The 23,184-nt window shown below is 32.9% G+C and overlaps 3 protein-coding genes across 6 annotated transcripts; all 3 read right to left on the bottom strand.

Moving 5' to 3' along the window:
- Positions 1 to 2,116: 2,116 nt before the first annotated feature.
- LOC110694194 (F-box/kelch-repeat protein At1g23390-like) lies at positions 2,117 to 3,528 on the bottom strand. Its single transcript, XM_021871371.1, has one exon. It carries the CDS (start codon positions 3,338 to 3,340, stop codon positions 2,213 to 2,215), a length of 1,128 nt encoding a protein of 375 aa, XP_021727063.1. The 5' UTR covers positions 3,341 to 3,528; the 3' UTR covers positions 2,117 to 2,212.
- An 8,998-nt stretch (positions 3,529 to 12,526) lies between these two features.
- On the bottom strand, positions 12,527 to 17,039 carry LOC110694193 (pentatricopeptide repeat-containing protein At2g36240-like). Of its 4 annotated transcripts, XR_002505787.1 has the most exons (4): positions 16,207 to 17,039; positions 13,903 to 15,695; positions 13,689 to 13,811; positions 12,527 to 12,914 (listed from the first exon to the last, which is right to left on the bottom strand). XR_002505787.1 is itself a non-coding variant. In XM_021871370.1 (2 exons), the coding sequence occupies exon 2, from the start codon at positions 15,663 to 15,665 to the stop codon at positions 14,226 to 14,228; it is 1,440 nt and encodes a 479-aa protein (XP_021727062.1). In that variant the 5' UTR covers positions 15,666 to 15,695; positions 16,207 to 17,039; the 3' UTR covers positions 12,527 to 14,225. The 4 variants fall into 4 exon arrangements, 1 of the variants encoding a protein (XP_021727062.1); XR_002505786.1 differs by having other exon boundaries at positions 13,689 to 15,695; XR_002505788.1 differs by lacking the exon at positions 13,689 to 13,811.
- Positions 17,040 to 17,536: 497 nt separating this feature from the next.
- Positions 17,537 to 22,387, bottom strand: LOC110694192 (ATP-citrate synthase alpha chain protein 1). Its single transcript, XM_021871369.1, has 13 exons — positions 22,249 to 22,387; positions 21,963 to 22,079; positions 20,456 to 20,632; positions 20,190 to 20,351; positions 19,988 to 20,068; positions 19,778 to 19,829; positions 19,420 to 19,534; positions 19,234 to 19,315; positions 19,009 to 19,104; positions 18,816 to 18,917; positions 18,412 to 18,528; positions 18,205 to 18,321; positions 17,537 to 17,866 (listed from the first exon to the last, which is right to left on the bottom strand). The coding sequence occupies exons 2-13, from the start codon at positions 22,059 to 22,061 to the stop codon at positions 17,795 to 17,797; spliced, it is 1,272 nt and encodes a 423-aa protein (XP_021727061.1). The 5' UTR covers positions 22,062 to 22,079; positions 22,249 to 22,387; the 3' UTR covers positions 17,537 to 17,794.
- Between the last annotated feature and the right edge of the window lie 797 nt (positions 22,388 to 23,184).

The raw sequence follows: 23,184 nt of genomic DNA, 5'->3' as shown, positions 1-23,184 counted from the left end.
CAGTGTATCCAGAGCAGCCGTGGAAGAATCAATCCAGTCCTTCAAAGCTCTATGAGCGCTCTCGACTCTGCATGTCGTAATGTTCCCAAAATGAAGAACTTGGTTCGTCCAATATTTGACAAACTTTTCCCTCTGAGGTACCCACTGATGCATCACATAGTCTACGATTGGCGGGCACCACTTGTACGCATCCTTGAAGTTTTCCAAGGCTCGATCGTACTCTGCCTCTGTGGTAGCTTGCATGATCTTCCGCCACTTACCATTTACCAATGTCTCTGCTGTTACTAAATTCTTGTTGAAAAGATTGTAGGCTTTGACTTTCACGCAGTTGTTGATGTGCCATGTGCACAGTAAATGGCTCGACTCCGGAAACAGCTCCGCTATAGGGGCAAAAAGACCTCCCTCACAATCACTTACGATGGCCGATGGCTGTACATTTGGGCCGATGTAGTTTCTCAACTTTTCCAACACCCAACGGTAACTCGCAGTCGTCTCATCCTTCATGACTGCATAACCAATCAGAAAGTTCTGGTTCGTTGGAGCCATCCCAACCATCTCAACCAGTGGGAACTTGTACTTGTTTGTCTTGTACGTTGAATCGATCAAAATCACAGATGGCCAAGACGAAATCATATCAGCACAATCAGGATGGACAAGGAACAAATGAGTTACCTCCGATGTGTCTTCGTCAGATTCAAACCAGTAAAGGTAACCACGTGCTTGTGCCTGGTGCAGAAGCTGCTGTATAGGGTTCCTTCCCTCTGACCGTTCAAACCTCAATTTCTGTCTGACGTTGTAGATGTGTCTTCGGTTTGGCTGGTCTTCGGGGAATTTCTCTAACACAGACGCTAATATTTTAGCGGGCTTCACTTGAGCATCACTCATTTCTTTTACAACTAGTTTCGCAGCTGGACTTAGGCCGCTTAACTGCCGATGCCCCACTTTGTATGCTATCAGCTCATGGTTGTGATATCCCCATTTGCCGTAACCCTTCACTTCCCAACCGTCACGCCTTTGATGTTGTCGAACCTTAACTCGGAACTGACACCCACAACCTTTCCGCTTTGAGTCAAACCGAATCGCTTTACTGAAATCTCGTTCTTCTCTTTTGCGATAACGGTCGCATCTCAAAATGCGATCCATTCTACCATCCCGTTGAGATTTATGAGTTGCTACTACTAAACAAAAGCCTGATCTAATTGCAACCTGTTTTGCCCAATCAATCGCTTGTTGAGCATCTTCGAACAGGCCATCATGTACAAAAATCCCACTGTAATCATTTCCGTCTCCACCATAATCCTGTAACAATAACATATAACGTATAAATATAATTACATTAAGATTAAATTAACAAAAACAAACAAAAAAAAAAAAAGGGGATTAAATTAAAAAATAAAAAAAAATAAAAAAAAAAAATATTCCCCTACTGGCGCCTGGCCAGGAAGCCGGAGCCACGGCCGGGGCGCCTGGTCAGGACGCCGCCGCCATGGTGGCGGCGTCCTGGCCAGGCGCCTTGACCGTGGCTGCGGCGTCCTGGCCACGCGCCACTACTATGGTCGAGGCTTCTCCACCAGGCGCCGTGACCACGGTGGCGGCGTCCTGGCTAGGCGCCACAACCACGGCATGGCCTTTTGGCTAGGCGCCAGCCACCATTTCGTCCTTACGATGCGTTACGAACCTCGTTTTCCGATGACGACGGCGATTCTCCGGTGATCCTCCACATTTTTTTAGTGCGAAAAATTTATCTTCGGTTAAAATTATAAAAAGGGCAAATTTGTCAAAAAATTATAAAATGTGGGCTTTATGTAGAGATTTGCGGGCGATGAATAACAAGTCCCCTAATATAATCCACCCTTACGTACCATCACTTTCACCACCAACACAATAAACTTTTTTATTTTATTTTATTTTTTTTTTTTTTTTTTTTTTTGACAAAACTCAATAAACTTTATAATGCATTGTATATATGTCTAGCCTTCATATTCTCACCACCTACTAAAAAAAAAAAAAAAACCCTTATAACTAGCCAACTAGGTACTTAACTAATAATAGAAGTTTACGTTGATAAGCAAGTATAATAATGCTATTCAAAAAAAAAAAAAAAAAAAAGCAAGTATGATAAAGATTATAGAACTACTAATTAAGATAACTTAAAACTTATAAATACTCCGTAATATAGTGTTACATGTTACATCTACATGATTATTATAGACTACGATTTTTCCACAAATTTTATATTTCTAGACTTCATTGCCGTGTGTAAATCAGCAATTCCAACCCTACCACAGCTCATCACCAGTTTAGATCCTACTTTGCAATTGTCATTCAATATTATATTCTTCACACTACCCCATTTGCAATTATTTTCTTCATTTAATTCACAGAAAATTATTTCTGATGGATCTGAAGTATTGTGTAAGTAAATTAAACTTTCAGTTGCCAATATATTAATTGAAGATAATAAATAAGAATTCTCCCCTTGTAATTTCTCCAATAATTCAGCTGGGATTTCCCCTATTTGGTTTGATTCCATCGTTTCTGGGTTTATTTTCCAGAGTTTGAGATTTTTCACGTTTTCAGCATTACCTATTAAGCCGGCGAGGATAAGATCATCGCCGGCGTATCCAATAGCTGAAAAATAGACACTTGGGTCGGGCCGTAAATCATAAGGCCCGGACCAAGCCTTAGTGTCGGGACTAAAAGAGTATGTAATCCCTGAAGCCTTTTCTGTTACATACATTTTGTGCTGATTGGATGCCACGGAAAGCCACGTGGAGGCAGTTGAGTCCTTGAGAATGCTAGGCATGGATTGACAAGTGGACCAATGGGAGGTTGTCATGTCATACATCTTGACCGTGAGGGGGTTGTCCCAATAAATCGCGCCTCCACCCGCAACAATGAGGTGGGGCCCAACAACGGCCACGATAGGATCCACCCGCCATACACCTGGTGAGGAGATATGGTGCCAGGTGTGGTGAAGGGGGTCCACCGAGAAGGATAACCTCTCAGAAGAGAGTTCATAAAAAAGGGAGGACCCCGAGGATTGGAGGGGTTTGACATGTTTAGTATGGTTAGATGGTTGAACAAGTTCAACCCATGTGTTCGAGCGCGGGTCATAAGCATAAGTTGTATTTTTATTGGTTAGAGATGTCGTGTTTTGGGTTTGAATTATAAGCCACGGTTTAGGCTTGTTGATATGAACCAAAGAAGATGAAACTGAAAATTCCCATGATTTAGATACATGAGACGCACAAGCGAGATCAATGAGGGGCACACGAGCAAAGACCTCCTCTAAGAGGTCTCCATGGATTGGAGATCCTTCACCTCTTTGCTCCTTCATTTCTTTATCCTAAACTTTTCTCTTTTTTATTTTCCCTTTTTATTATAATGAACAAATGAATTGAAGTTGTTCTCTACACTTTCTTGTTTTAAAGTGTTTTTGAATAATGAAGAGGTGACAAAGTTTTTGGCTCACTATATATAATAACAAAGTTAGTGGTTTTGTGTCTATTATAAATAATGATATTTTCTGTATTTAGCATTTTGTAAATGTTTGGCCCTATTTATCTGAAAATTGTGAAGCAAAATCAACTTGTGAATTAAGGGGGGCCCTTATGGATAGAGGTTTGGATAAATAAAAAAAATCGATACATTCATACATGATATGTAGTAGGATACACATAAGTGACATCACTATCAAGACCAACAAGATTAAACAAGTACTCAATTATTAACCACTTTACAAATTTATCTATGGAGTAATTAATAATGACTTGATATTGGCAATTATTATCGTCACCCACCAACTGATCCAAATTATACTAATGGTCCAATTGCCCATCCATACAAGAAATTAATTCAAATGTTCATACCATAAAAATTAAGCTAAATAATATTTTAACAAAAATAAATAGGCAAAAGCTAACGAACGCCTTGGGACATTGGATAAAGTTATTATTATGAAACGAATAATAAAAAAAATATCAATATTAAAGTAAGAGAATAAGTTAGATAAAAAACATGAATAATTAGCCAATTCGCATCCGAAAAGTGTAGAAGGTATTAAAAGTAAGCTTCCATCAAATGTTATGAATTCGATAAGCTATGCAACCAACTTCTTCAATGTCATTGTCGTTTTGAGCAGCACATGTTATTATTGATTGAGTGACAATTAGTTATATTACTTATATAACATGTTCGCCGCAGACTTGGTTATAAATATTACTCCGTATCCTTTTTTTATTCCATGCACCTTCAAGTCGTTTACTGCCACCCTTTAAAAATAAAAATAAAAAAAGTTGTTTACTGCCACCATTATTTTATATTCCCTCTATTTTTTTTAAATGCATTAGTTTGATCGATATATTTATCAATAAATAACTTTGATCATTAATATATTTAATTATCTGTTAGTAAAAATTGTAACAAAATTATATTACGAAACTAGACATTATCGTGAATCTAATGATATATTATATAATAACATTTATTTATTTTATAATAGTAAAAAGTTAATGTCAAATATGACACATGAATAGTGCAAAATCAAACTGATGCATTTAAAAAAAAAAAAAAAAAAAAAAAAGAAAAACCGGAGGGAGTATATAGCCTCGCAACACACATATATATACATAATTTTGACCATTAATTTAATACTCGTACTTCTATTTTTATTTAATTAAGTGTATAACATACATGTCGATGAAAAACTTTAACCAATGATATCTTTAATTATCAATAAGACAATAACTGTAAATTCACAACACTTGAATATTAATAATTTATTCATTGAGAACGATGCCAATAAGTATCCACAATATTTTTTTTCTTATGTATAATTCACAAACATTGATTAAAGTAGGTCTTCCTCAAAAAAAATTTAAAAAAAATCTAATGAATGGTTTTTACATTTTTTTAAAAACTATGTACTCAAAGAGTGCGCGTCAATTATTCCAAAAAGGAGCTAATAATTACAAATACTCTAATTTTTTTGTTTATTTCATTTGTCTTTTACGCATGTTTCAATGAATACATTTGAATACGTACTAATGTATCCCACTAGGTAGTAGGCACTGTAAAAAGTTACAAAGTATAAGAAATTCCTATATGAATAGGTTTTTTTTATATCTATCAAGTCTTCAAATTAAGCATTTTAAATTAGAAAGAAAAAAAAAAGTGTAATATAACATAAAAAGTGAAATTTGAATATTTCAAATGGAACTCTTGTGCATTGTGCGGGTTGTTCATAGGCAAAAACATATTCATTTCATATTCTTACAATTATGCCAACAAACTAGAAGTTGTAAATTCAAATAACTAACTAATTAAGATTTAAGACTAGCTAGTAAAACAATTAGCATGAATATACCTTACACAATCTCTTGATTAAGTTTGCCTGGTCAAGAACTCTAGAAGTCAGTTTTCACAAATTCCTCATCAATGTGTATGTTATGCAACATATTTTCATAACACCATCAATTTTGAAATAGGTGGTTTTGAAAATATGTCACCTTCTTCCACGTATATTGTTTGCATCCTTTTGATTTTTCAAACATCTTTTTATAGTCCCTTGTTTTAACAGGACTTCTTGTCCACTACGTTTCTACTATATACACAAACACAAATTGCAATTCACTTGGATAACCTATATGAGCATTCCTATCAAAGGTCTTGAGTCTTGACTATTAAATTTTAGAATTCAACAACATTGAAAGGGAGAGCTTTCCTTTCAATGGGGTGTTTATTTGGGACATGATTTACTCAAATTCAAAGCAATTTGGTTTTAATAGACTTCGAATGTCAGGTGATTCACCTAAGTTGGGATTTTTTTTTTCCTCTCTTTCCTAAGGAAAATTTTCTCAATTTGGTATAGAAAATGCTTGATTAAAATGAGAAAGATTACTTTCTCCTAGATCTGTTAAAAATAATCAACACTTAATCACTCATTGATAGAGGCTCAATAACAACTTTCAAGCAAACAAAGATATTTATGCAAAGAGTTCTATGTTCGACCTCTAATTTGAAATGGTGATTTGGACAATTCACATAACGTATTCTATGTCATTGAAAGCTCTCTTAACACTAGCATAGATGTCTCTTAAATACAAGAAAAACGATAAAGAGTAGCAAACATTAATTAACACAGTAAAATATATTTGAAAATTCCCAATGATATAAAACTTATGTAATTGTTTCAATTTAACATGTACAATCACGATCCTAAATATTACTTCATATAGATTGATTATTGTCTAAATTTTTTCATATATCCTTACCTTAGTAAGTGAATAATAACCTCATCTAATCTAAATAAATACTTTTAAGTATAAAATCTTGTGTTTGATATCCGTACTCATTTTAAGTTTGTCGATGTGAAGAAGACTTTAGTCTTTAGATTAGTGAAATGCCTAAAACTTAACTATCCAAAAATGGCAAGATCTAAATCTCTGGCCTACATTGAATTTTAAAATGCTAAATGTAGCCACAAACCCACAATTTTCAAGATTCTGACTCTACTGACCACAAACTGAGATGTCGGCTGAATTATTCAAAATGGGCCCATCACTAGCAATCAATAATGGGCCCCCAAACACTAGCAATCAATATTGGGCCCCTTAGACAAGTACAACGAAAGAGTGGATTGGGCTCACTACTATTACGGTGAAATCATCTTATCACCTAAACAAAATTTGAACAATTACAAATTGTAAATTTTTAGTAATTAAAAATATAAACATCATAAATTTTGAACATTAGTAAAAAAAAATTCCAATATATATATATATACTAGTTTTGTGTCCCAGCGATGCCCGAGTAGTTTATGGACTTTTAAGATAAAATTATACTATTATAATTCAATTTGATTGAAAATAGAATTCTAAATTAACTTTTTTTTGCTACAAAGTCAATCTATATTTATCCAACGTGGTACGATACTTGGCGAAAAATTAAAACGCTAAATGATGTTGTCTTGTGGCCTAGTTATAAATTTATTATTTGGTATTTTATCAAAGAAATAATTCTAAACTAATAATCTTATTCTAAAATTCTATCCTAATTTGATTGAAAATAGAATTATTACCTAATTTTTTTTATCTTATTAAATCTATCCAATGTGGCGCGATACTTGACGGTTTTTTTTTTATCATATGAAGTCTATTTAAATTTATCTAAGGTGGCGCGACACTTGGCGAAAAGTTAGAATGTCAAGTGTCGCTATTTCGTGACCTGGCTAAAAGTTTAGCTTTTTATATATATATACTAGCTTTGTGCCTCGTGCAATGCCCGGGTTGTTTATTGAATTTTTAGATAAATTTTTAATCTATATATCAAATTTTTTAATATATCATTAATACAAAATTAGTTAAAAATTGATGTGCTTTTGTGACGATTAGCTATTTAGTAGTCATGTAATGACTAATAATAATGTAGGTGGAAATGTTCGATTTAATACATTAAAAAAATAAAGTATAAGCAAAAAAATAAATTTAAAATAAATGTTCAAAGCCCGTTGGGTTGACCCGAACCCAAAACCTTGGGCAAGGGTTGAACATTTTTTGACTCGTAACCTGAAGTGATCCAATCCGGAATGACTCATGACCCGATCCTAATTGAAAGGTCTACATAGTAATAAAATTCTATTAGATTGTGAAGTATATTAGTTTAACCAATTAGTATATATTATAATGTATGTTTTACACGTTGAACTACTTCCTTCGTTCCAATAAAATATTATGATATAAAAAATAAATTTATATGATAATATTTTAAAATAATTATCTAATAATTTTTTTTGAATAAAATAATAAATCAATTTGTACATCTAAAACATTGGTATTTTATCGAAAATAAAAATCTAAATTAATTAATAATTTTATCTTAAAATTTTATCTAAGTAAAATTCTAAACTAACTTTTTAATTTTAATCTTATGAAATTTATTTAAATCTATCCAACGCGGCGCGACACTTGGCGAAAAGTTAGAACGCCAAGTGTCACTGCCTTGTGACCTGGCTAAAAGTTTAGCTATATATATATATAAGGGAGGGATCCGGTAAGAACTCATCCTTATATAAGAACCTTAGTTATATAAGAATCAATCTCATCCGTAGAATTAGATTAATTCGGACGGTTCAGATTAAAACACGTATTCTCCTTCTAACCCCTTACCTACCACCCGAAATTTTCTCTCTCCTCTAACTTTCTCTCTCTTCCTCACGTTTCTTTCCTCCTCTCTCTCTTCAAACCCCAAAAGTTGGTTCGATTTTCTTTTTTTTTTTGTTCGATTTTCTTTTTTTTTGTTCGATTTTCTTTGTTTTTTGTTCGATTTTCTATTTTTTTTGGTTCGATTTTTTTGTTGTTCTATTTTCTTTTTTTTTTGGTTCTATTTTTCTTTTCTATTTTTGATTTTCGAATTATATAGTTCGATATTTTTTCGATTTTTGCTCGATTTTAGTTCAATTTTTGCTAATATTTTGATTTTTGTTCAATTTTAGTTCGATTTTTGCTAATATTTTGATTTTTGTTCAATTTTAGTTCGATTTTGTTTGATTTTGTTCAATTCAATTTTTGTTCAATTGTTGTGGGGTAGAGGATTATCGTGAAAATGGAGCTATAATTGATGCCGATAATCTACTTGAAATGAAGGTGGTTAATTGGTTGTTGCGGGATAGGAGTGACGGGTGAATAGGTGGCTGATTACGGCATTGAAGGAGGTGCACAGGTGGTTATTGCGGCTGTTGCTGGAGATGTGGTGCGAAGGTGGTGTGAAATGGTGGTGTTTATGCGGAGGAAGGTAGTGTGCTGTTGGAGTTGGTGGTTTGGCTGCAATTGGTGGCGGAATAATTGTTGTTGTGTTGCGTGGTAATGCAGGGGCAGCAACTAATTACGGTTGGTGGTGTTGAAGGGGTGTTGCGAGTGGGCTGCTTGATGTGAGTTGGTGGAGTGAAGAGGGCAGCAAGCTGGTGGAGCAGGGGAATCAATTGGGGAAATGAATTATTTTCTCTATTTTGCATGAATTATTTTATCTATTATTTTATGATTTATCATTTTCATTGTTGATTTTGTTCGATTTTATATAGTTCAATTATGTTCTAAAGTTCAATTTTATATAGTTCGATTATGTTCTAAAGTTCAATTTATATAGTTTGATTATGTTCTAAAGTTTTTCATTATGTTCTAAAGTTTTCCCTTATGTTCTAAAGTATTTCTATTATGTTCTAAGATTTTTTTATTATGTTCTAAAGTATTTCTATTATGCTATAAAGTTTTCTATTATGTTCAAAAGTTTTCTATTATGTTCTATTATATTTTTCCCTTATGTTCTAAAGTATTTCTAATATGTTCTAAGATTTTCTATTATGTTATAAAGTATTCTACTATGTTCTAAAGTTTTCCCTTATGTTCTAAAGTATTTCTATTATGTTCTAAGATTTTCTATTATGTTGTAAAGTATTTCTATTATGCTATAAAGTTTTCTTATTATGTTCTAAAGTTTTCTATTATGTTCTAAAGTATTATGCTATAAAGTTTTCTATTATTTTCTAAAGTTTCTATTATGTTCTAAAGTTTTCCCTTATGTTCTAAAGTTTTCTATTATGTTCTATTATATTTTTCCCTTATGTTTTAAAGTTTTCTATTATGTTCTAATGTTTCTATTATGTTCTAAAAATTTCGATTATGTTCTATTATATTTTTCCCTTATGTTCAAAAGTTTTCCCATATGTTCTAAAGTATTTCTATTATGTTCTAAAGTTTTCCCATATGTTCTAAAGTTTTCTATTATGTTTTATTATATTTTTTCCTTATGTTCTAAAGTTTTCCCTTATGTTCTAAATTATTTCTATTATGTTCTAACATTTTCTATCCATATGTTCTAAAGTATTTCTATTATGTTCTAAAGTTTTCCCTTATGTTCTAAAGTTTTCTACTATGTTCTAAAGTTTTCCCTTATATTCTAAAGTTTTCTATTATGTTCTATTATATTTTTCTCTTATGTTCTAAAGTTTTCTATTATGTTCTAATGTTTCTATTATGTTCTAAAGTTTTCTATTATAGTAAAAAAAAACAATTTGAAATTAAAATCCAATAATAGAAAAACTCAAGCAAGAAAAAAAATTGGAAAAAAATAATTGAAAATGAAAACTAGAAACTAAAAAAAAAAAGCGAAAAAAAATTAGGGAAAAAACAGAGAAAAATCGAAAAATAAAAAATTGAAATCGAAAAAAAAAACTGGAAAAAAAAACGGAAAAAAAAAACAAATAAAAAACTTGAAAATAAAAAATCGAATAAAAAACTGAAAAATCGACAAAAAAAAAACTGGAAAATAGGAAAAAAAATTGAAAATAAGAAATCGAAAAAAATGGAAAATCGACAAAAAAAAATTAAAAAAACTAAAAATTAAAAATTAAAAAAAACTGGAAAATCGACAAAAAAAATAAAAACTGGAAAATAGGAAAAAAATGGAAAATCGAAAAAAAAAAATGAAAATAAGAAATCGAAAAAAAAAACTGGAAAATCGACAAAAAAAAAACTGGAAAATAAAAAAAAAAAACTGGAAAATCGAAAAAAAAATTGAAAATAAAAAATCGAAAAAAAAAACTGGAAAATCGAAAAACAACTTGAAAATAAAAAATCGAGAAAAAAAACTGAAAAATCGAAGAAGAAAAAAAACTGGAAATTCGAAAAATATATTCTTAAAAATCGAAAAAAAAAACCAAAAAATAAACTTAAAATCGCAAAAAAAATCAAAAAAATCGAACCAAAAATCAAAACAATCGAACTTAAAATCGCAAAAAAATAAAATTAAATCAGATTTTTTTAGCAATTTCATAAACTTACCAAGTTCCTTGAGGTAGAGGAGAGAGAAGAGAGAAAGGGCGGAGGAGAGAGAAAATGCTAAGGAGAGAGAAAGTGTTGAGGTGAGAGATTTAGGGTATTTTTGTTTAAAGTGTGAAAAAAAAAGTTATAAAGAATTACAAAAATGTCATTACTAAAGGGGTATTTTAGATGGTTAGATCAAAATCATTGAACGGTTGAGATGAGTTCTTATATAAGATTGGATTCTTATATAGAGGAGAGTTCTTATATGAGTCTTCCTATATATATATATATATATATATATATATATATATATATATATATATATATATATATATATATATATATATATATATATATATATATATATATATATATACAATCATAATACACCATGCCTATACTTTTGAACATCTGGTAAAAAATCTAAAGATTCTGAACAATCGCAAGTTTTGAACATGTAGTACATTAAATATAACACTATATAATAAACATCAATTTTTTTAAAGAAGTTTATCAAACTCGTAATAATTCAATAGTTTTGTAATATAAACTGAACATTCACTGCAAATAAAATGAACATTTCTTTATAAAATATGAACATATAAAATTGGATGCTTGTGTTCATTTTTTGTGATGTGATTATATATATATAACTAAATTTTTAATTTTTTTTATAAGTATTCATTTATTTTATTTTATTTTAAACTAAAGGTTCAAAAGTATAGACGTGGTGAACCTATTTCTAGGCGCACCATGGTGCACATAATAACTATTGCCCCTGGACAAATACAACAAAGGAGTGGATTGAGCTCACTATTATTTATCATCTTATCATCTGTCTTTTAAGTAAACTGTTTTGACTTTTACCTTTATTAATTTAACAACTTTAATTATTAGTATCTTTAATTATTATTATAATTTGACATCTTATATTAAGACGAAATTAAGAAATTTCTATGTGACAAGTATAACATGTGAATAATGAAAAAGTCGAAACGTAGCTATTAAAGCAACAAATATATTTATTTTCATACAAATTTGATCCATAAATTTGACATCATTTTGAAAAGTAATTAGGAGCATCTATTTCATTTTGGGTCAAAATCTAGCTTTTAAGCTAGTAAAAAAAGCTAGGAAAAAACCATTTGCCAATTATAATTTTTTTACCATATATAAAAACTCATCTAAAGCTACTTGTCAATATATCCAAATAAGTTAGCTACTTATTTTTAATTAAAAAAAAAAGTTAGAAAACTAAGAAGTATTATATAGAGATTTGATCTAATTTTTATCAAAATAGTAGAAGGAAGGCAACCTATTCCAGCTACACGTGACAAAACTATTAGAGAGAAGGGGAGGAGGAGGGAGATCATAGGAATTCATCCCCAAAACTATTATGATTCAAATTAAAGGTGATCGTTTGTGGATTTGGTTGGAAAATAGGTGATTCAAACTAACATGCTTAAGGTAGCAAAACCATGCCTTTTTATGCAGGCTTGTCCATACCTTCCCTATTTTACAGGGCAGGCTTGTTCTCGGGCAAACGAGCTTTATATCTTCGTTTTATTTATTACTAGCCTAATCCAAATATTCATTTTTTTCCGAAATTGTTGTCCAAAGCACATCCGTTTTGTAGGCCAAATTGGCTGAGCTTTGTAATTTTCCAGCGACCTTGGATACACAAATAAATAGAAATGCATGACAGGTAGAAAATGACATGTAGTTTTCTAAATAAGCGGGGATAAAATACATGCCCACAAATCAAAAATCGATACATCCCCCCTGCCTTGGTGGTATGTAGGTCAGTAGGTGTATGTCCACTTCAAGTTGAACAATGGCCACCATCCATCAGTTCTTCCTACTGAAAACACAACCATTCGACATAAAACATCATCATTAAATTTGTGCTAATTCTATATCAGCTGGACACTGAGACTGCAGACTGTAGAGGCAAAGACTGCATCGAATTTGAATCATCCCTATTTCATTATGGCCGAAGAGAATGAGGCACTGCATTCAGATTCAGCTGTGCCAATACATTCAATGATCTCCCTACTAGCATATATCAGTCACGGGTGCCTTAGTAATTAGTACCTGTGAAAAAAGAAAAGTAAGCAATGCTTTAGCTTTAGATTTTGACTGAGGCAGTGATCTCTCACTGTTTCTACTTCGCCCATAAAAGATTAGTTAACTTCAGAATACTCACAAAACCAATATCTACTTATGTTAAATGATAATCAAATAAATAATACTTGTAAAATTTATAACCAAAAAGAAAAAACCTTCAGCGGCCAAGTTAGTTATGGACTGAATTTTCTGTTTCACAGATTATAGCTTGTCATCTACTTTTATTTGAAAATATCCAACCTCTAATAGCTGCAATTTGCTTTTTATCATTTCTTTTTTAATAGAGCAAATAGTTGGATCATAATCAATGTATTGGTGATAGCTCCTGATTAATAATGAAAATCTTCTTGCACATGAGCTCTTGCATCAAATCTTCGAACAATTTACTGCTGTTATGCAAACTAGATATGTTCTCTGCATGAACTTGCTCCCAAAAGTGCATTTACAAATCTATGAAAGGGTTAACCATCACAAAAATTACCCAGCAATTAATCATGCACTCCAAATTTCCCCCAACACTAATTTAACAGCCTATCTAATTCTAAAAGCTCACCTTGGGTTATAATTATCAAAGATAACAACAATACATATCAGATCCCTGAACACAAATCAGGGATAAAGAAAACCAGAAGATCACTTTCTAGTACATCAAAACCAGGACAGATTTACTCTTTATAACACTACCCAACTGAGTACCCTAGTTATGCAGTTGATCAAGTCACAGAAGAGCAAAATACCAACCTCACAGAATTGCGATATGAGATTCGCTTACATAGTATACTTGTTCTTTATATTCAGAGGATGCTATGCCACTTCACAAGCAACTTTTCTTCGTTCTTATCTGCTACCGCATACCTAGTCCCACTATAGAAATTCCCGGACAGTAGCAAATAATGCTCAAGGAAAGCAACATCAGGAAAAAAAAAAAGGGACAAACATGCATAAGAGTCCTTACCTTTGACAAAAAGCAAGTTGCACTGGCTTTGGAGATGAGACAGTTAAAGCATATTATCTTTGATGCTAGATTGCTCTCCTTGCCTTCTACTGAATCATCAGTGCATTAGATCAATCGAGGGGTTGAAGGGAGCAAGGAAGGTGTCGTTAGCAGCTTAGAGGTGAAAAGGCTATAGCCTGTAATGCTATCTTTTTTGTCACCATTCATTCCACAGCCTTTCACCATTTCAATCATGCTATTTGGCATTAATGCAGGTAAAAAAATGTTATTGATGTGCCTCTTGATTACCTTAGTTTGGTATTTCGCCCTGAACCAGCAAAGTTTCAAATGTTATGCAGCCTATCTATTAATCTGTTGTAGGAGGCAATATCAGGAATATAGTCTTTGTCCAACATCTCCTCAACCAGGAGCTCTCCTTCTTTTGTTTTACCTTCCCTTGTGTAACCAGCAACTAATATGTTGTAGGTTACATCATCAGCATCTAAACCCTTGCTAGAAGCCAACAACCTCAATCTATCAGCTTCAGCAGTTCTTCCCAAATGACTAGCATCTTGAAGGAGACAGTTAAAAGTCACACTATCTAACATGATACCCTCTTTTAGCATCTTGTTGACGAACCTCAGTGCATCTTCTATGTTTCCAGAAGTCCTCAAACCTTCTACCAAAGTACTACAAGCAATGATGCCAGGACTTTTCCCTGTTTTCCACATCTCCTCCACAACCTCTAATGCTCTAATTGCATTTGATCCACTGCAAAGGCTCTCAACAAGATCAGAGCAATCAAATCCATCTGGCAAAACTCTTTTCCTTGATAAATCAATCAACAACTCAGATGCCCTTAACATTCTCCCTACCTTGCAAAGCCCGTTCACCAAAATCTCACAAGTTACAGTTGAAATTTGACACCCCATATCAATCATCTCATATGCCATGGCAACCCCTTCCTCATATTTTCTCTCCTTAAAGAACCCTCTTATTAAAGTATTGAAACTAACCACATTCGGTTCACAACTCTTCGCTCGCATTTCCTTAAACAGCTCCAAAGCTGAGCCAAAACGATTACTTTTACAATAGCCACTAATCAATATATTGAAAGTAAACACATCAGGCTTAACTCGATCCAGAATAAGCTGATCATACAAGTGCAATGCCTTATCATGCTGACCGTTTTTGACAAACCCATGAATCAAAATATTATAAACAGCAACACTAGGCTTCCCATCAATCAATTTTTTCATAGTATCAAAAGCAAGTGAAGCATCATTCAGTCTCCCAACTCTGCAGTAAGAATTGATGGCGAATCTAAATATAGGTTCAATCCTTGGGCAACAAAAGATTCCGTCAGCGCATGGGCACGGTTTAGAGGGCATAATATCAAGGACCACTACTCGGAGGGCATCAAAGCGGTCAGAAACAGCAAGGGTCCTGATCATCCATTCATAAGTATGATGGTCATGGCGATAAGAATCAATGGTACTGGCCCACTGGAATATATGGAAGTCAAGGTGGGTGAATTTTGGGTGGTAATGCAGCTTGTTCTTGAGGAAGTGGAGGAGAGTTTGCGAGGTTATTGGTGATCTAAGGTGTATCTTGAGGAAGGTTAAGAGCTGGGATTGCGTGGTTGGTGAGGTTAGAGAAAGAGTGGGTAACGGGGTGGGGAAGGCGGCTCCAAGCTGAGGGATCGGAGCTAGGGTTACAGTGGGTGTTGTTTGTTGAAGGTGCTTCATTTGAGGTGCTATCAGCTTCCTCATTGAAGCTCTCATTGTTAACAATGTAATTCTTCCCTTTATATCCTAAGATAATCACCAATTTTTCAAAAAAAAAAAAAAAAAAGTTCAACCTTCTCATCTTTAATATCAAATTTCAAACTTTCAAAACCAATAAAATTTGTTAAAGCAAAACATAATCTCGCTGAAAATCAATGTATAAAGACAAACTGACATCCATTCATAATCAAATATCATTGCAAAAAAGAAATTGTAAACTGAAAATCACAACATAATGAAATTTTGTAATCTCAAAATTAGTTAAAGCATCAAGACCCATGATTAAATCGTGTCTACATCATCATGCCCCAACACACTTTCCATAATATAGAATTACATATACAAGAACTCAAAATTCCCATTTCAATGATATATAAAAAAAAAAAACCCAGATTAAATCATTTATCAATAATTTTTAGAGGTGCTTCAATTCAATCAGCTTCCTCAGCCAATTATTTCACTTATATATAATCACCAAAATTGAATTCAAAAGAGTAAAGCAATGAAAGAAATTGAGACAACCCAGTTATTGATTTACCTAAAAGTGAGCGAGCGACTGTCGAATTCGAATTCTGGAAAAGTTTGATCTTTAAAAATTAATCAATGACGCCCTGTTTCGATAAAATTGGAAAACTCGGAAGTCGGAACTGTGTTCTACACCAGTGTCGGAACCGTGATTTCGAGGATGGTAGGGCACCCGTCAACTACAAATTAATGGACAACAAAATAATCTATTATAATATTAATTAGATAGGCATAATTAGATGATACAACAAAAATTTCTAAAATAAACTAACACTACATACTTGGCGCCCGTTCATATTTACTGAACTGAACTGAATCGAGCTGAATTAATTGAAGTCGAACGGAACTGAACTGAGTTGAAATGAATATTTTATAAGAGAGGGAAATTTGTAGCTGAATTGAACTGAACTGAAATTCGAATTGTTACAAAGTATATAAGCTAACTAGTGCCTCTATGGCTCTATCTCCCTTTGTTTGCTCTATTAGGGGATGAATACTTTTTTTTTTTTTGGTTGAAAGGAATTGACCAAAGTGGTGGATTGGTGGGGTGTAATTCTTGTAAAGATATGGTGCTTATAGTTGAAAGTAGTATAGAACCAAACGTAAAAGATATGAGGCAAATATTATGAGACAAAGATAGAAGTAGTACATTACTGATCAGTAGTTATAATATTAAATGCATGTATGAGTAAATTGTTAATGTCTACCGTCTACGGCTAATTTCATCTCGTGTGAGTGCATTTTTGCCATTTTTCATATCAATCATAGCCATTTGGGAAAGTCTGATTTAAATCATTCTTATATCATTTAGATACAAAATACCTAAGAGTTAGAAAAGTGTGTGTGGCTTTTTTTTTTTTTTTTTTTTTTTTGGGGGGGGGGGGGGGGGGGTGGGGGGGGGGGGCAGGGTGTGAACTTTTGAAAGCATTTTGACAATGCAAGTGATTCACCATTTTTTTCCCCTTGTACAATAAGTTAACTTCAGTTTTCAAAGTTTCATTTATGTCAGCTACCAAGCCCATGCAGAATTCATACGAGTATTATTAATAATTACTCCCTCCGTCCCTAAATTACATTACTAATTCTCTCTATTATGTAAGGAATAAATGCTAGAAATAGAAATGTAATTTAGGGACAGAGTGAGTAGTTTATACGGAGTACATTATTAACATATACTATACTTTGTAGTTTATGATGCTAGAAGTTTATGAACAGCGTGATTGTTTGGTTATAGAATTTTATTGTTACGGGTTAGCTTCAAAGTAGCTGCAACATCAACCTTTGCTTTTGAATGAATTGGTGTTACACTTGATATTGAGAACAAGTGAAATGGAAGATGAAGCTATATAGGTCAAGGAATTTATCACATTTCATTATCATAATCCTTGAATGAAACCAATGACTTTATTCAAGGTATTATACATTGATTATCAGTATCAATAACAGAAAAAGGATCTTCATTCTGTGCTAACAAATGCATCTGCTCTAGAGCACACAACAAATCTATAAAACATCATTAAATTTGTGCTAAATCTATATCAGCTATAAACTAGCACTGTAGAGGCAAGGACTGATTCAAATTTGAATTTGCTGAGACCCGATTAAGCAGCAGCACTAATACATTCAATGGCCTGCTTGCATATTCCGGTCATTGTTGCCTCAGGCCCATACACCTGCAAAATATAAAGAAATTAGCAAGCAGACATGTTAAGCTTTTGATTGTTAAGAACTATGGGCTCTTTAGGGTTACGATGGACTCATGGTTCAATATTATTACTTTCTTTTTACATCACCCATAAATAAGTAAAGATCAGAACTCCCAGACTAATGTTATCTACTTACGGTAAAATCTTACAGTATGACTTTTAAAGTTTTCAGCTTAAATTCTAACATAGACGGATACTCTATAATTGCAAAGTTAAGGATTACATCATCCAAAGCATTTCAAGGGTATCTCAAAGAACGCAACATAAGAAAGAGCATCATAGGTAACAAATAGAATATAATGTACCTCAATAGGAATTCCAATCTCTTCTCCAAGCAGCCGCATTTTAGCCAAACCCTTTTGGTAATTTGGACCTCCTCTTCTCACATAAATGTGCATTCTTGCTGCTTTAAGCTTTGATTCCTGTTAAGCAAAAACCAGCAGATGTGTTTCAGAAACTGTACTGATTCAAAATTCAAGCACTAACCAAAAGGAGTAGTGAAGCAAGTTAACCTTCTCCTTCAGAGCTCTGATTATTCCATTGAAGGTAGCAGCAACATCAGTAAAATTAGCAATACCTCCACCAACTACGAGGGCTCTCTTGCGACCATCAGGATCTGCAGTAGCACACTGCAGAGGTTGTATAATAATTAGTGATGTAAATTTAGGATGAAGGGCGTTAACAAATAAAGAGTTGATGATGATATTTCAAATAGTTATTAGTTATTGGTTAACATTCTTAACAATATATCTATCCAACATTTATTAAAAAAAATATATATCTATCCAACACGATGATGGCCTTTCATGCACATGTGGGGAATTTTATGTAGATAAAGGGCTCAGCTTAAGAGCTAAATTAGAGAAATCAACGTACATCAATTACTACTCTGGCATAAATAGAGAAATCAACTTACATCAATTACTACTCTGGCATACTGTAAGACCTCATCTTCATTAGGAGCACCACTATATTCAGCATAGTTCCCAAGCTCAGATGCATAGCCAAGATCCCCAACCTGTAGCAAGGAAAAAATTTAAGCCATGAATAAAACTTATGCAAGATATTTTTAAAGATCAAAATGTCCATTCTTCTGTCCTAGTCCATACAGTATCTGCGTAGATCACACTGGCTCCTCCTCCAGCCACCATGGTCCAGATCCTTCCCTTGGGGTTCAAAACTGTGAATTTCAAGGATGCACTTGTCTGCACAACAAGGAAAACATAATACAATAAGAACACCTCGTACAACGATAATTTTAGACAATGTAACTACATGTAAAGCCTTGCTAAAATACTTAGGAGCATCATCTAAGAAAGGAAGCTACTTTATACCTTTTCATCTAGACCATGAACAAAGCTCTCTGTTGGGCTCATAACTCTTCCAAATGGCAATGGAAATTCGATATTACCCCACCTGCAGAAGTGTACAAAAAAAGGGCAAGTGTTATTACTTAAGGAAGCTAGGAAGAACTGAATAAAGGTGATGGAGAAATTTTGTGCAGTTGAAAGAGCGCATACTTCTTGAAATTCTTGAAGGTAGCAGTATCATCTAGCTCGCCTCTCATGTCCAAAGGATAGGGGCTCCCATTGACTAATGTGAAAGGATTCATTTCTAGGAAAGTGAAATCCAGATCTGCATTTATGATATTAATTAACAATTACGCCTTTTTTCCCCACATAATTAGTATCAAGAGCATCAGTAAAAGTTGCTTACTAATCAAAAAGAAAAATGAAGGTGACATTGTAAGAGGATGGCTGCTTTTTTTTAATGTTTTTTTTGCCACAGAAACCTCAAATGAACATATTGGTTTTCTTGCCCTAATATCAGCTTGTTTTTCTGAGATTAAAACTACTAAAAAAGAGTATGTCCAATTACCTAAAAACAGGGCGAAAATGACTTTGACAAACTCCTCAATAACACTTTTGACCTAAAAGGGAGAGAAAAAATTGTCAGCTATACTAATATAAATTACACAAAAAGCAATATTCTCAACAGATAATTTCCCTTGAAAAGTAGTATAACTTTACTCTGCAGTAAAATATAGATAAAGCAATTATATTATACTTCCAAAGGTCATGAGAGTACCTCCAAAGGTAAAGTAGCAACCAGAGGAGCACAGACTTCAGAAGTAAGAGAAACACCAGTGGGAACAAAGATTGTTTTGACCTGGATAGAGAAGAAACCAATGTCATACAGCTCAAGTGTTTAGTATAAATAATTTTTACTGCAATATGAAATGGGCATCTAGAATGATTTCCATTTTGTGAAATCAAAGTGTCAGGAGTACCTTATCCCAGTTCTCTTCAATCTCAATTCCACCACACTCTGAAAAGCTTATACTGTTCCCCAGTCTTTCTGAGACAATGTTAAGATAAAACTCTTCATTGTGTGGAATGAAAGGCTCAACAATGAAAGTAGTAATAGGTCCTTTACATCCACCCATCTCCACCTGTTATTGTAGCGTTTGCACAATCAGTAACTACTACAATAAAGCAACTTTCGCTAACAAAAGTACTCGTAGCAGTTATTGTCCTGATGATCAATTCAACCTACCTCTTTGCCAAGACGTTCTTTTACGAAAGCAGTAACCTGGGAAAAGTCCAAATTGAGGGCAACTAGACCACTTTTGCCACGCTTCCCAAACAACATGTCAGGCTTCACAACCAACTTTTCAGATGATAGCCATGGCTCATTCTGAACAAGTTCATTCAGGTCGGTTGACTCTGTAATCTAGTCATAATAAAGACAACTCAGGTCGAATTCAAGTATCATATACAGCAGCACAAATGACATTATTAGAAAGTAACTTTACAAGAAATTCATGCCACATTGAAGATAAAAATCCACAGATAAGGTTGTGCAGTAGAAAACAAATTTAGTTAGTCAATGAAATTTGCAATAGAGCAAATGATTGCATATTCATAGGAAAAGAAACACATCAGAGTAGATAAGATTGAAGCTTTTATGTCAAATTGTCATTTCCGGCAAGAAAATGGATTAGACTCTGACAAAGTACTCTTAAATTGTTCTAGAAAACATGCAGATTCATTTAGGACATAGCCAAAAAAATTTTAGCAGAATTCTATTAGTAACATGGTCTCATACTTTGTATTACATTAGCGCAATATATTGAAGATTTCTGAGTAGCAAAAGATCATTGGATACTGATTTTTGGGTCAATTAGGATGTAGCCTCTCCATTATTGCAGGATCAATAGTGCATATAGTCTAACTATCGTCACCTGTCTAATGAAGCAAGGGTATCGTAAAATACATTTGTATACCGTTGTTGATTAAAGCCTTGTGAATTGAATTATTTACATATTCCAAAGAGTAAAAAACACAACCAAAATGATCACCTACCCTAAATTTCTTCCTCAAATCACGTTATAGTTGGCTATTTAGCCAATCAGCCTTCCACTATTCTAAAAGACTATTATCATGGATATGTGAATAGAGACTCGTAGAACCTTCTTATTCGGTCCATGATACATTCTTATTGGAGACTATTATCATAATCCATGTATCTAAACTGAATGTTAACATAAAGATCATATAAAAAGATAGGACAAATTCTAACCAAATCACACATAACTATGATTTCCCACAAGAATCGATCACCCAAGATCATCAAAGTAAAGTGTGTAAACAATGTAAAAGTCAATTCGTTGCAACTAAAACATGGATCACCGCCTCACCCGCTTCACCGCGAAATCAATTTCGTATTTTTGTTCAGCGTATGAGGATTGAAATCATAATCCCCAACCAGAGTCAAATGATAAACCTAAACAAACAAATCAAAAGAAAAAAAAATGCCCACATTTGGAAAAATCGCCAGTAAAACCGAAAATCTACATTAATAAATTACTACATTTTTCTAAAACTAGCAACAGGGTTTTAACATACTATTTCGATTAATCCGAAACGGAGAAAACACAGTTCAATTTCATGACAATGTAGTTCATCAAAACACATTATATTTGCATAATATATGATCCAAATCACATAAAAATAAAATCTGAATTCAAAACCCACTAATTAAAATGAAAAATTAAACTTACTTGAGCTGATCTAATGGGTAGTTCAGAACCAGAAATTCTCTTATAATGCTCCTTAATCAACCTCTTTGAATCGTACTCTCTGATCTTCTTCCTTGCCATTTTCCCCCTTTGTTAAACCTAATTTTCACCCAAAAATCAAACCAACAAAATATCAAAAACCCTAAATTCAAAAACCCAGAAAATCATACCAAACAAACAATAGATCAATAAAATTCAAATTCTAGAATTTCATGAAAACCCAATCTTGTCAATTAATAAAAAATAAAAATAAAATAAAAAATATTACCGTAAAATCAAAATGAGGTAGCTGAAGAGAGAGAGAAAATGTGAATCTGGGAGAAATAATGGAAAAACTCACAGACAATGGCTGAAGCTTGAATCTTATTTATAACTGCATAAAATTGACTAATTTTACTGGAAATTATATTGTTTTTCCTTTTCTGTAAAAATTAATTATTAATTATATAATAATAATTAATTAGATGGAATTTGCGGGAAGATTTGTCGCAGTGTACCTACCACTCACCTTATGACCAACAGCTTCATAAAAAGCAATGTTGTCCGTTGATCTTACCGATCGGACGGCTAATAATATCGGAGAATACTACGTATAATTTTTTTTTTTAATAATATCGGAGAAGATATGCTCACCAACTTGGAATCTGACGTCAAAGATACGTTAAATCAGAATTGTCATAATTATAGTAACTATAAAAATTAATCCCATATATTTTCTGATGCATTGCATTATCATGTGATTACATAATTACATTGCTGTTGCTATTAAAAAAAATAAATTACATTGCTGTAAATAATGGTACTCCGTATTATTATAAGGATTTTGCTAACGAGGGCCCTTGAACGTTAGATAAGGAATAATTATATTGGTTGAAATAGTAATAACTTAGGAATGCGTGACAAAATCACGCATAGTTCGGTGTAATTAATGTTTGTTTTAGTCTAATATTTTCACTTTTATTTCTCTTATCTAACGATCCAGGGGCGCTCATTAGCTTTTGCCTTATTTATAATGCTACTCTGTATCATTACATGTTTCAACTCATTTGTTAATTATCTTATTATTAAGGTCTCTATTCAATTCTTTCAAAAAAAACAAAAAAGTCTTTATTCAATTCTTTTGATGCAATAATATCTTGATTTTTGATTTACTTAATCTTTGATCATTTTGGGAAAAAAATATCAAATGACATGTACTTAGAAA

Source organism: Chenopodium quinoa, unplaced genomic scaffold (assembly GCF_001683475.1).
Source record: "Chenopodium quinoa cultivar QQ74 unplaced genomic scaffold, ASM168347v1, whole genome shotgun sequence".
Taxonomy (NCBI): Eukaryota; Viridiplantae; Streptophyta; class Magnoliopsida; order Caryophyllales; family Amaranthaceae; genus Chenopodium; species Chenopodium quinoa.
The sequence above is the reverse complement of the archived record's forward strand: the minus strand, read 5'-3'. Positions and strand labels throughout refer to the sequence as shown.

What these genes read in the sequence shown, in the direction of transcription:
- LOC110694194 (XM_021871371.1), bottom strand. Translation starts at nt 3,340, where the DNA reads ATGAAGGAGCAAAGAGGTGAAGGATCTCCAATCCATGGAGACCTCTTA.
- LOC110694193 (XM_021871370.1), bottom strand. Translation starts at nt 15,665, where the DNA reads ATGAGAGCTTCAATGAGGAAGCTGATAGCACCTCAAATGAAGCACCTT.
- LOC110694192 (XM_021871369.1), bottom strand. Translation starts at nt 22,061, where the DNA reads ATGGCAAGGAAGAAGATCAGAGAGTACGATTCAAAGAGGTTGATTAAG. An exon ending in TTGCTACTTTACCTTTGGAG is followed by an intron (nt 19,830 to 19,987) that starts GTACTCTCATGA and finishes TCTCCCTTTTAG; the next exon opens with GTCAAAAGTGTTATTGAGGA. An exon ending in CATTTTCGCCCTGTTTTTAG is followed by an intron (nt 19,535 to 19,777) that starts GTAATTGGACAT and finishes TCATAAATGCAG; the next exon opens with ATCTGGATTTCACTTTCCTA.